This window comes from Oncorhynchus mykiss, chromosome 16, assembly GCF_057628025.1.
Source record: "Oncorhynchus mykiss isolate SJ-2025 chromosome 16, ASM5762802v1, whole genome shotgun sequence".
In the NCBI taxonomy this organism is placed as follows: domain Eukaryota; kingdom Metazoa; phylum Chordata; class Actinopteri; order Salmoniformes; family Salmonidae; genus Oncorhynchus; species Oncorhynchus mykiss.
This window is the reverse complement of record NC_143037.1, coordinates 6,769,497-6,783,181: the sequence shown is the minus strand read 5'-3', so window position 1 is coordinate 6,783,181 and position 13,685 is coordinate 6,769,497. Positions and strand designations below refer to the sequence as shown.

General features: G+C 41.9%; 1 protein-coding gene across 1 annotated transcript in view; it reads left to right on the top strand.

Annotated features, from left to right (window-relative positions):
• The window catches only part of LOC110491265 (uncharacterized), a gene marked incomplete at its 5' end in the record, with an annotated part of 36,065 nt that extends 32,924 nt beyond the window's left edge, over positions 1 to 3,141 (top strand). The window contains 4 exons of the mRNA XM_090201818.1: positions 1,089 to 1,158; positions 2,281 to 2,483; positions 2,585 to 2,657; positions 2,811 to 3,141. Of these exons, the coding sequence (XP_090057944.1) occupies positions 1,089 to 1,158; positions 2,281 to 2,483; positions 2,585 to 2,657; positions 2,811 to 2,867 (403 nt within the window). The remainder of the gene's footprint in view (positions 1 to 1,088; positions 1,159 to 2,280; positions 2,484 to 2,584; positions 2,658 to 2,810) is intronic.
• Positions 3,142 to 13,685: the final 10,544 nt, after the last annotated feature.

Genomic DNA, 13,685 nt, shown 5'->3' with positions numbered 1-13,685 from the left:
ACACACCCTGTCCCTTACCGACATGGCTGTCTTTCAGAGGTTGATACGACCTAGCTAATAAATCATGTCCCTTATCAACATGGCTTTTTTTCAGAGGTTGGTATGACCTAGCTAACAAACCCTGTCCCTTATCAGCATAGCTGTCTCTCCGAAGTTTCTATGGCCTAGCTAGCTAACACTCTGTCCCTTATCAACATTGATGTCTCTCAGAGGTTAGGATGGCCTAGCTAGCTAACATATCCTGTACCTTACCAACATGGCTGTCTCTCAGAAGTTTGTATGGCCTAGTTAGCTAAAACTCTGTCCCTTACCGACATGGCTGTCTCTCAGAGGTTAGGATGGGCTAGGTAGCTAACATATCCTCTACCTTACCAACATGGCTGTCTCTCTGAGGTTAGCATGGCCCAGCTAGCTAACACAGTCTGTTCCTTACCGATATGCCTGTCTCTTAGAGGTTAATATGACCTAGATAACAAACCTTTCCCTTACCAACATGGCAGTCTCTCAGAGGTTGGTATGACCTAGATAACAAACCTTTCCCTTACCAACATGGCAGTCTCTCAGAGGTTGGTATGACCTAGATAACAAACCTTTCCCTTACCAACATGGCAGTCTCTCAGAGGTTGGTATGTTGTTGTTTTTCTTCTTCTTCTGGTTCTTCTTCTTTCTCCTCCTCCGCGTTTTCCAGGGGCGCAACATTCACTGGGGACGGGGGTGACATGCCCCCCCCCCACACACACACACATTCTGAAATTGCATTTTTGACCCCCAACCCCCAGTTTTATCATTGGAATGTGAAACAAACAGGGAAATGGTGTGCTTTAGGACCATGTGGATGCCTCTGAGCGGTCAGGTAGGCTGTTTGGAGTGTTATAATAAATATGTCCACTTCTAAAACCAAAGTTGCCCCCCCCCCTGACATTTTCAATTATATAATATGTGAAAGTATAGCTTACAAAACAAAGCAATACTGACTTTTCATGAGGTCTAAAAAGCTTGAATGGGAACAGAAAATAAGGTATCTCAGTTTAAACTGAGTCTAGTTTGTTTGTCTCTGCTTGGGGTTAACTCTGACTGGGCTGGAGCAGACTGCTACTGGACAGAGACAGACACTCACTGTGCTGCTGCTGGGAACAGAAGAGGAGTTTAGAAGATTTGGTGAGTTGCTAGATTGGATCCCCCGAGCTGACAAGGTACAAATCTGTCGTTCTGCCCCCTGAACAAGGCAGTTAACCACACTGGTCCTAGGCCGTCATTGTAAATAAGAATTTGTTCTTAACTGACTTGCCTAGTTAAATAAAGGTTAAATAGGAAACAGGAAGCAAAATTCCAGAGTGGAGTTTTCCAAAATAGAGCAGGTTCCTATTTCATCTGCCTTGGCTGAGCTGCTCTTACATGCACGACCACCGCGTGTTGATTGACAATTAGTGAATGTAGGAACAGGTGTATTGATTGACAATTAGTGGAGTGGGAAGAGGTGTGTTGATTGACAATTAGTAGAGTGGGAACAGGTGTGTTGATTGACAATTAGTGGAGTGGGAACAGGTGTGTTGATTGACAATTAGTGGAATGGGAACAGGTGTGTTGATTGACAATTAGTGGAATGGGAACAGGTGTGTTGATTGCCAATTAGTGGAGTGGGAACAGGTGTGTTGATTGACAATTAGTGAATGTGGGAACAGGTGTATTGATTGACAATTAGTGGAGTGGGAACAGGTGTGGTGATTGACAATAGACAATAAGATTACAAGTCCTACCTACGACAACCACTGCATTTAAAAGCAAAGAGACAGTTTCTTTATTTGAGAGTTTGTTATTTGCTTAAACAGAGAGAATAAAAAAAAAAGGTTTCTATTCATAAAAAACAAAAATCGAACATTTTTTGTTTTGTTTGCTTGTATAATGTACATACTAAATACATTGTGTGTTGCCTCAGACCCCAGTCCAAGATATGGTAACACAATCCCTCTCCACAACGCATCCAAGAGCCCTCCTCCTCTATGGAGGACAGAATATCACACATTCACGTTATATCTGCTATTTCCAAGTTGTGTTCCTGAATCGTAAGCTGCCATAGCAACTGCTATTTGGGGAAACAGTTGTAGTATTACTTCATAGTCATTTTATTTGAGCATTTCTGCGAATGAACAGCATTTTTATATTTTGTATCATATTGCATTTACTAATGAACCAAATAAAAAGATAATAGACTTCACCATTGATTTCAGCAATTAACCTTCGAAACGTTTCATTGAATTTCTCCTTGGCATCCTACCATAGACGCAGTATGTATTTCCGAGTGTTCACTCTGACGAAGAGAAGAAGAAGAGATGTGCTGGGAACCTCCCTCCTCTCCTTCCTCCTCTCCTTCCTCTCCCTCCTCCTCCGTCCTACCAGGAATGGACCAGGATCGACCCAGATGATTCAGAGGTCCCTAGCCTGGCCCTGGAAGAGCTTGGGCTGAGGACCATACCCTCTGCTGGGTAGGTAGTTTAGGCTACCTCCACTAATCTATCACAGGTCCCAGGTCTGCTGGTGTCGTCTTTCCATCTCATATGGTTATTGTCATGTTGTTCTTCTTCAGAAACACAGAAATATGTAGCAAGACTCCTGAGCCTTTATCCATAGAAGATGTGTGTCAACACAACCCTTCAGGGGTAAGAGATTTCTCTTGACAGGCTATAGGATTACTGCAGGTTGGAGAATGTTTCAGAGTTTAACACATCAGTAACCTTAACCTTTAAAGCCTGCAGGTTATAATGCATCGTAAAACATGTTTAACCAATGCATGTTCTATTTCTCTTGTTTAGGTGATACATTGTGGATATAAGCTTTGGAGGAATTATGACGAGGAGACAGCCTATTGAGTATCTTCGTTTGATGTGAAGGCCACTAGGCTACACCAATCACCAATCACCAATACCATGAATGAGATAAAAAGATTATGAGATTATGTATTATTTTGACACCAGTTCACTGAGAGACCAGTTCACTTAGAGACCAGTTCACAGAGACCAGTTCACTTAAAGACCAGTTTACTCTGGATTCCTATTGTGTTTGTCTTCGACTATATCAACAACAACAAAACAATATAGATGGAAAAATTACAAATGTTTTTACAAATAAAATGTATTATTAGCAGTATGTGTTTTACTTATAGAATGTATCATCAACATTATGATTAAAGAACTAAAGGCAAATAACGAATAGAAAAGCAATTATTTAACTACCAATCATTTTTAAAGAGAAATATAACCCATGTGTATTTAGAACGAAACTTTCTACTCACTCGATTGATTCTGATTGTGAATGATTTAAGCTTAGAATAAAACTTGCTAAGAAGTTGTTTTTTTGACGCACCTGTTGCTATGGTTATTGTTTAATCGTTAAGGCCTGGAGTGCATTTCCTGTGTTTTGTCACCTACCTGACTACATCCCAGGACTCGAAACTAACATCTTTAATAGGCCTCACCTTTAATCATGGCTTTCGTGGGAAATGGTTTGTAAATTATTTCAGTCAGGACTATTGACGAGGAAATGCAGCAAAATGTTTTAAATAATGTGGTAAAATATAAACTGCTTTATTGGAGGAAAACGTCCAAGTATGTATTTTGCAGAGAAAGTTTAAAAAAAAACCAAAATATAATTAAAATATCTCCTGTCTATCTGATTAGAGCTTGAGCATCAGAAATAAATGTATTTATGCATTCGACTATAGGTCTGAGTCCTACCCATCAGAACACACAGTCTTCAGTATAGAGCTTAGTAAAACCAGAAAGAAATACCTTAAAGTTAAAACCTCAGTTTCTTTCTGTTGATATAGGCTACTGTATGTGTAAATATGGACAGATTGAAGTAATAAAGCAGTTCAGATTGGCTGGTGAGCCATCGACTTCAGACACATTACCCATCCTTCCTAGTCCGACTCATATGGCCGCACTCAACCAATGGCTGACCAGACAGCATACACCAGAGCAAAGAACAACCAACCAGCGATCATCCAGAACTATCCGGCGGCGATGGACTGATTTAGGAGTAGGCTATATATTTGGAAACTTTCAATCTAATGGAGAAGATTGATATATCCAAGAGGTACAGTGGGGCAAAAAAGTATTTAGTCAGCCACTAATTGTGCAAGTTCTCCCACTTAAAAAGATGAGAGAGGCCTGTAATTTTCATCATAGGTACACTTCAACTCTGACAGACAAAATTAGAAAAAAAATCCAGAAAATCACATTGTAGGATTTTTTATGAATTTATTTGCAAATTATGGTGGAAAATAAGTATTTGGTCACCTACAAACAAGCAAGATTTCTGTCTCTCACAGACCTGTAACTTCTTATTTAAGAGGCTCCTCTGTCCTCCACTCGTTACCTGTATTAATGGCACCTGTTTGAACTTGTTATCAGTATAAAAGCCTTTGTGTCATGCACAAAGTAGATGTCCTAACAAACTTGCCAAAACTATAGTTTGTTAACAAGAAATGTGTGGAGTGGTTGAAAAACAAGTTTTAATGACTCCAACCTAAGTGTCTGTAAACTTCTGACTTCAACTGTATGTGCACTTTGTTTAAATACATTACAAAGTTACACTTTAAATGCAAATGTTTAATAGCATTATTTTTCATAACAAACCAATGCATTTTTTAAATACATTGTGGTTAAGGTAGAGTATGATTTCATTTAATGAATTAATTAATTATAATTGTTTTAACACCAATCATAGTCAAACTATCGCAAACTGTTTGACTTGAAAAAAAATACAAAACATATATTTTATTTAAAGAGCCGTTTGGGAGCCAAAAGAGCCGTCTCTTTTTGGTGAGTTGAACCGAAGGATCCAGCTCACTGAAAACAACCGGAACGCCCATCACTACCATATAATTCTAATGGTCTATGTTAGACACGTCTGGGATAATAACTTCATAGGAGCAGTTCTTTTTTAGTGCTGATTTGCCCACCACCACTGCAGAGGCTGTCTTTAACGCAATGGATATGCACCTGGGCTCCATGGGACTGGTCTGGGTGCGTCGGTGTGACCACTGATCTGCCATGACCGGAAGGCACTTCGGAGTAGTAAAGCGGATCCTGGAGACAGTATCGAGTGCCCACGTGGAACCACTGCTTCTTACACAGGGAGGCATTGGCAGCGAAGGACGTGGTGGCTGAGCTCCACGACACTCTCCAGGGATGTGATCAGGTGTATCAGCTATATCAAAAATAAAAGGTGTTTCCAGGCCATCTTTAGGGATATGAGGAGCGAGCACCAGTAGGTGCTTTATCATGCAGAGGTCCGCGAGCTTTCCGGGGGTAAAGTTTTGGGTCGCTTTTATGAGCTTTGAGCGGAGATTGCTGCGTGTCTTTCGCAAAACAAGTCATCTCTGCCCGAACATTTCGATTGTGAGGAATGTCTCGCACGGGTTGCCTACCTGGCAGATATTTTTGAACATCTGAATTCGCTCAATGTGCCAAAGCAAGGGAGGGGCACAATCGATTTGAACAGAGGGAGCAAGTGGATGCCTTCAAGATGAAGCTTACCGTTTGGGAAAATCATGTTTCGAATGGGAGTGTTGACATGTTTCCTAATGATGATTTCGAGATTCAGAATCTGATCAACAAAGCGCACGGCGACACTGGAAACAAATAAGTTATTAAACAGCATCTTGTCAAGCTGCAGGGAATGTTTTGCCACTACTTCCCCGGAGGAGAACAGGAGACAAGACGACTGGATTACGGGACCCCTTTCGAGAGGAGATGGGAGGCGTCACGTTGCCAAGCAACTGAAGAGGATCAGCTGGTGGAGCTGTCGTTTGATCGCGGACTGAGCATGCGCATCGCGGAAATGACACTGCCACAGTTCTGGTGCAGCTTAGTGGGAGAGTATCCTGCTCTCGCCTGTCATGCGATCAGAATCATGCTGCCCGTTCAGCACTACATATCTGTGTGAAAGTGGCTTCTCTGCTATGGCCGTGCTGAAAACTAAAAGCAGAAACAAACTGGGCAGCCAGCATCACCTGCGAGTTGACCTGTCAATCATCACCCCAGACTTCAATAAACGTATCAAACTGAGGAAACACCCCCAGCTTTCCCACTGATAGGCTACAACACACAGACAATAACAATAAATAACAATAAATAAACAGGTTTATTGTTCACTAGGTTAATTATTATTGTTAATTAATTCATATTACATGTTATTGAACTGGTTAAAAACTTACACATAAAAAAAAAAAACTTTAAGGTTGTGAAACTATTCACATGGTAATTTTTTATTAAGAATTTCTAATGATTAAAAAAACTGGCATGTGTTACTGTTCATTAACATTATTGGACTGGTTTTAATATCATGTTCTGAGTTTGTTAATGTATTACACAGTACTCCTAATTAAAATGTATTATTCTGAATCTATAATAAATGTTTTCTCAGTTAATATGTCTGTGTAATGTCTTCCTTTAATACCATAATAGTAGACCATTGAGACAGAGTCTATTTTGCAAGTGAAGCCTGCCCAAGAAGGCAGCTGCAATACAACATTACAAAATCATCAACAGTCCATCATATTGGGTCAAGACTCAATTGTCATTGTCAAATTTGGGCTCCCCAGTCAAAACCAGTTGAGAACCACTGACCTAAAGAACCATGACCCTTCCCAAAGAACATTTGAGAACCTCTCGTTTTTGTTTGGTATGTAGGGCTACTGTAGTTGTCATTGTTTCTCTGAGTAAACAATGTTTCAGAATTCAGGGGCAGTGCAGCATAATTATGCAAACAATGATTGATTTCAAACGATCTGTTTACAGGTCCATTAGAATAAACAATTGTTTTTGTATTTCAGAAACGGCAAATGTCACTGCAAAATAAAGCACTCTGCCAAACACCTTTAAAGACAGTTGCTCAAGATCGCCTTTTCTATTTCCTTTAGATAGTGTCTTGGCTTAATTCCAATAATTCCAAAATATACAGCCAATAAGGGCGTTATTGTCACCAAAAATAACCTCCCTTCTATATTATATATCTGTATTTCTGAATAATTATAAAGCATAATAATAGAGCTTTTATTTTTGTATATATTTTTTTAAAAGGCAGAGGTTTCCCCTGTAGTAATAATCCAGTAGGATCCTTATTGAGAGAAAACAAAAGACAAATCTGTCAGAGTGCGAGCATTGACGCAAGCAGCTCTCTGACGTCAGTAGACTATCTGCAGTGAAAGAGAGAAAGGGGGAGGGGGGGGGGTGTATGGGGCAGCGGAGCGCGCAAAGCGTGTTAGCCTTCAGGAAATACAGTGGACGGGCGTCACTGGCATAAATGAGACTGTATAGAGATGAAGCTGCAAACTGCCGAGGTGAGGGAGGGAGGGAGGGAGGGAGGGAGGGAGGGAGGGAGGGAGGGAGGGAGGGAGGGAGGGAGAGGGAAGGAAGGAGAGAGAGAGAGAGAGAGAGAGAGGGAGAGAGAGAGAGAGAGAGAGAGAGAGAGGGAGGGAGGGAGGGAGAGGGAAGGAGCGAGAGAGAGAGAGGGGGAGAGAGAGAGAGGGAGAGAGGGAGAGAGGGAGGGAGAGAGGGAGAGAGGGAGGGTGAGGGAAGGAGCGAGAGAGAGAGAGGGGGAGAGAGAGAGAGGGAGAGAGGGAGGGAGGGAGAGAGGGAGAGAGGGAGGGAGGGAGGGTGAGTTGGTGGAAAGTGTAAAGCTTCCTAGAGCTGCAAACCTCTTTGTTTTATGTAAAGACACATAAAACAAAAGCTGCGTTTACACAGGCAGCCCAATTCTGATATCGTTTTTCATTAACTGGTATTTTGACCAAACAGATCAGCTCTGAAAAGATCTACTGTGAAAAAGATCTGATGTGATTGGTCAAAAGACAAACTAGTAAAAAATAATATCAGAATTGGGCTGCCTGTGTAAACGCAGCGAAAGAGTTTTCACTGTATTTCAGAGGGAGACGACAAGGAACAAGCCAGGCGGTGTCTGAGAAAGGCCCGAAAAATTGCCAAAGACTCCACCTTGGACTGTTCTCCATGTTCCCGTCCGGCAGGCAGTACCGGCGCACCAATGCTCAGATCAACAGACCCCCTAAGCAGCTTCTATCCCCTGGCCAGCCATACGACTGTTAAATGACTGACAACTAGTGCTCTCCCTCAACCACAGACGATTCACACGGGGACTCTATGCTCATCCACAGGTCTCTCTACCCATTCAGACACAACATGGCTTTGTGTGTCTTTGGCTCAACAGGTGTCCTGCCCCAAGACTTACTCAGTTTTCTCTGTCTGTGGAGCCATACAGATGTTCACATCTCTTTCTTTTTAAAATCTCTCTCAAACAGGGAGAGGTTTGCATCCGGTGCCAGTGTTGTGACAGTGTTGAATGGTGGTTTGATATGTTACATAACCCTACCTTCATTTGTGTGTGAGCACATGTGCACATTTACGTTTTAAAAAAGGTAGAAACCGATATACATACACTAACAAAGTGTGTGTTATAGGTGAGCGAGAAAGGGGTGGAATGTTTGGGTTATGCAGTGACTGCAATATGTCAAAGCTCATTTGGTTTGCGTAGGTTGGCATTGGTCAGTGATATCAATCTGAATGAATTGCAGCCTTGGCACCATTAGCAAAGGGAAGAGATGTTTTTTATTTAAACGGTTTGAGAGGGAAGCTACTGACATCATTGGGCCCTTCAGCACGTGTTCTTCTCTCCTACTACTTTACAGAAAATGCTTAAAACCTCTAGTGACTCCCCATCCCGGGTCCGGGAGCGTAATCATCGACTGACACTAATTAGCATAACGCAACGGACATAAATATTACTCGAAAATATTCCTATTCATGAAAATCACAAGTGAAATATACTGAGACACAATTCAGCCTTTTGTTAATCACCCTGTCATCTCAGATTTTCAAAATATGCTTTACAGCCAAAGCTAGACAAGCATTTGTGTAAGTTTATCGATAGCCTAGCATAGCATTTTGCCCAGCTAGCAGCAGGTAACGGTCACGGAAATCAGAAAAGCAATCAAATTAAATCGTTTACCTTTGATGAGCTTCGGATGTTTTCACTCACGAGACTCCCAATTAGATAGCCAATGTTCATTTTTTCCAAAAATATTATTCTTGTAGGCGAAATAGCTCCGTTTATTCTTCACGTTTGGCTGAGAAATCGACCGGAAATTATGGTCACGAAAACGGCGAAAAATATTCAAAATTAGCTCCATAATATCGACAAAAACATGGCAAACTTTGTTTATAATCAATCTTCAAGGTGTTTTTCAAATATCTATTCGATAATATATCCCACGGGGCAATTGACACAGCCAGACTTCACATGTCCACTAGCACTAAGTACACACAGGGAGCAGTGCGTGTAGCGACGACGTCATCTTCGGATGTTAATGATAGGGGGGGGGAAAAAATCAACCTCATCAACAATTATTTGAATAATTCAATGGATGTTTTCGTGCACAAAGGTGATGACTAAAGTGTCTGACTTCTCTATGGAAACTGTCTTTATGGGCCGGGCGTCAGTTAAACTGCAGTACTGAAGCAAGACTGTAGGAGCAGTCAAAACTGTGCTTCTAGACCCGAACCTTGGCCCCTTGCTGGAGAGGATCAGCTAAGACAAGTAGGGTGTTTTCAAGTTCCACACACCGATGGACTGGTGATGATGTCAGTTTGAGAAGAACGGCACAGTATGACTGCAGACTAATGTGGCGTTAGGGGATGCTAGTGGGCGATCATGGGAGATTCTCTGTAGATGCACAGCAGCCTGGTCTCATAGACTAGACATAACTTAGTGACTGAAAATCCAGGAGACCGAAATTTGTATGATATGTTACGTTTGGTATGGGTACATTAGACAGAAGGTTACTTAAGGCAAAAATGAATGGAGGGTGGTTGGTCGTGGTGGATAGGTCAGCGTATAACTTGAACGTCTAGCAACTCAAAGGTTGCTTGTTTGAATCTCATCACGGACAACTTTAGCATTTTAGCTAATTAGCAACCGTGCAACTATTTACATGTTTTTTGCAACTTAGCATGTTAGCTAACCCTATCTCTAACCTTAACCCTTTAACCTAACTCCTAACCCTAACCTTAACTTGTTATGGCTGCAATCCCAATACCGGGATCGATATGACAACTACCAGTGAAAATAGAGGGCGCCAAATTCAAACCACAGACATCTCATAATTACAATTCCTAAAACATACTTGTGTCTCATACCATTTTAAAGCTATTCTCGTTGTTAATTCCACCAAAGTGTCAGATTTCAAATAGGCTTTTCAGAGAAAGCACTACAAGCGATTATGTTAGGTCTCCACCAAACCACAATAAGCACAGCCATTTTCCAGCCAAATATAGCATTCACAAAAAGCAGAAATAGAGATAAAATTAATCACTAACCTTGAATTATCTTCATCAGATGACACTCATAGGACTCCATGTTACACAAAACATGCATGTTTTGTTTGATAAAGTTCATATAAAAAAATCTGAGTTTACATTGGTTTATTAGATTCACTAGTTGCAAAAACATCAAGTGATTTTGCATAACCACATCGTTTCAACAGAAATACTCATCATAAATGTAGATGATAATACAAGTTATGCACATGGAATTATAGATATACCTCTCCTTAATGCAACCGCTGTGTCAGATTTTTAAAAAAGTTTACGGAAAAAGCAACACATGCAATAATCTGAGACGGCACTCAGAACAGTAGCCAAATTAGCCTCTGTTAGAGTCAACAGAAAACAGAAAATACATGATAAATGTTTCCTTACCTTTGATGAACTTCATCAGAATGCAGTCCTAGGAATCCCAGGTCCACAATAAATGCTTTATTTGTTCGAAAATGTCCGTTATTTATGTCCAATTAGCTCCTTTGGTTAGCGCGTTTGGTAAACAATTCCAAAGTCACAAAGTGCGTCCACTATAACGTGACGAAATGTCTAAAAGTTCCGTAACAGTCAGTAGAAACATGTCAAACGATGTATTGAATCAATCTTTAGAATGTTGTTACATACATCTTGAATAACGTTCCAACCGGAGAATTAGAATTACTTCAGATGAGCGGTGGAAAGCAAGTCCTTCCCCTGTGAACGCGCCTGGTGAAAGCATGGTCCACTCATGGCTGTGGTGACTATTTCCTGTGCCAATCAACCACCCTTCACATTAGAGTCATCAGACAAAGTTCTATTGACTGTTGACATCTAGTGTAAGGCGTAGGAAGTGAAAACTCATCCATAGCTCGCTGTAATTTGAATGAGAGTTTGGTTGAAAATCTGCCACCTCCAGAAAAAAAAACAGGAAGTTGAATTTCTCAGGTTTTTTTTCGTTTACTATGTTACGTCTATCTCTGAGTCCAGGTTGCTCACAGATGTTCCTGTCATCCTGCCACCCACTGCCTCTCATGAGCAGAAACAGTGATGTGAGAGCTTACCAATTTTAAATGTTGGGTAACGGGCTCCCTTGGAGCAGCTCAGCGTAGGGTCTGCCTCACCCGGCAGGCTCCAGTGCTTAGTGTTTTGGTGTCAACACAGAAGAGTGAAGAGGAGGGAGTGAAAACTCAGTTGACTTTACCGTTTTGTTTCTCTGTTCTCCAGATCTCCTCAATGTATGGAGTCCCTACTATGATAGGTCTAGATGTCATCCGTGCGCCAACGACGCTGAGAGTTGGATTTTATTAGCCTAATTCGCAAAGAACTCAGCTGACCATGCAAAGGATTTAGGCCTGTCTGAAAATGAAAACAACCACCAGCAAAACTGCGCTAACTCACCCTTTGACAAATGTGCTTTCGTGGAATTGGAAATACAGTGCCTTCAGCGATCTACACACACTACCCCATAATGACAAGGAGAAAACAGGTTTTTAGAATTTTTGCAAATTTGTACAAAATATAAAACAGAAATACCTTATTTACATAAGTATTCTGATCATTTGCTATGAGACTGAAAATTGAGCTCAGGTGCATCGTGTTTTCATTGATCATCCTTGAGATGTTTCCACAACTGTGATTGGAGTCCACCTGTGGTAAATTCAATTGATTGGACATTATTTGGAAAGGCACACAGCAGTCTATATAAGGTCCCGCAGTTGACAGTGCATGTCAGAGCAAAAACCAAGCCATCAGGTCGAAGGAATTTTCCGTAAAGCTCCGAGACAGGATTGTGTTGAGGCACAGATCTGGGGAAGAGTACCAAAACATTTCTGCAGCATTGAAGGTCCCCAAGAACACAGTGGCCCCCCGATCATTCTTAAATGGAAGAAGTTTGGAACCACCAAGACTCTTCCTAGAGCTGCCACCTTGGCCATACTGAGCAATCAGGGGAGAAGGGCCTTGGTCAGGGAGGGGACCAAGAACCCAATGGTCACTCTGACAGAGCTCCAGAGTTCCTCTGTGGAGATGGGAGAATCTTCCAGAAGGACAACCATCTCTGCAGCACTCCACCAATCAGGCCTTTATGGTAGAGAGCCAGACGGAATGCCACTCCTCAGTAAAAGGCACATAACAGCCCACTTGGAGTTTGCCAAAAGTCACCTAAAGACTCTCAGACCATGAGAAACAAGATTCTCTGGTCTGATGAAACCAAGATTAAACTCTTTGGCCTGAATGCCAAGCGTCACGTCTGTCGGAAACCTGGCACCATCCCTACAGTGAAGCATGGTGGTGGCAGCATCACGCTGTGGGGAAGTTTTTAGTCAGGATCGAGGCAAAGATGAACAGAGCAAAGTACAGAGAGATCCTTCATGAAAACCCTTCTAGAGCGCTCAGGACCTCAGACTGGGGTGAAGGTTCACCTTCCAACAGGACAACGACCCTAAGCACACAGCTAAGACAACGCAGGAGTGGCTTCGGGACAAGTCTCTGAATGTCCTTGAGTGGCCCAGCCAGAGCCCGGACTTGAACCCGATCGATCATCTCTGGAGAGACCTGGAAATAGCTGTGCAGAAACGCTCCCCATCCAACCTGACAGAGCTTGAGAGGATCGGCAGAGAAGAATGGGAGAAACTCTCAAAATTCAGGTGTGCCACGCTTGTAGTGTCATAACCAAGAAGACTTGGCTGTAACCGCTGCCAAAGGTGCTTCAACAAAGTACTGAGTGAAGGGTCTGAATACTTATGTAAATGTAATTTTACAGTTTTATTGGTTTTATAAATTAGTAAAACATTCTTAAAACCTGTTTTTTCTTTGTCATAATGGGGTATTGTGTGTAGATTAATGAGGGGGGGAAACAATTTAATTACATTTTTGAATAAGGCTATAACGTAACAAAATCTGGAAATGGTCAAGGGGTCTGACTACTTTCCGAAGGCACCGTACATGGTGGCACGTATCAGTAGCCTCTCATGCGTAATTTCCAACCGAACAAGGCTCAGTCCTATAATCATGGACACACGTGATCAGCAAATTGCCTCCGTATCAATATTTGTAACTTGTCAGGAGGGGAACTAAGTCTATCTCTCTCTATCCCTAGAAAACACATATTGTCCGATCACAGCCAGCATCGGTATTAGCCTACATTTGGACAATCTCTCTATTCTTCTTTGTATCTCCAGTGTCCGGGGCATCCATCCACACACGCACCTGCCAACTTTCTCTACTCGCAATGGTTTGGAGACACGCGCCGGATGGGAGGACACAGAACGAAAAGAGAGATCTGTTTGAACGGAACTGAAGACTGTTCTGATTGTT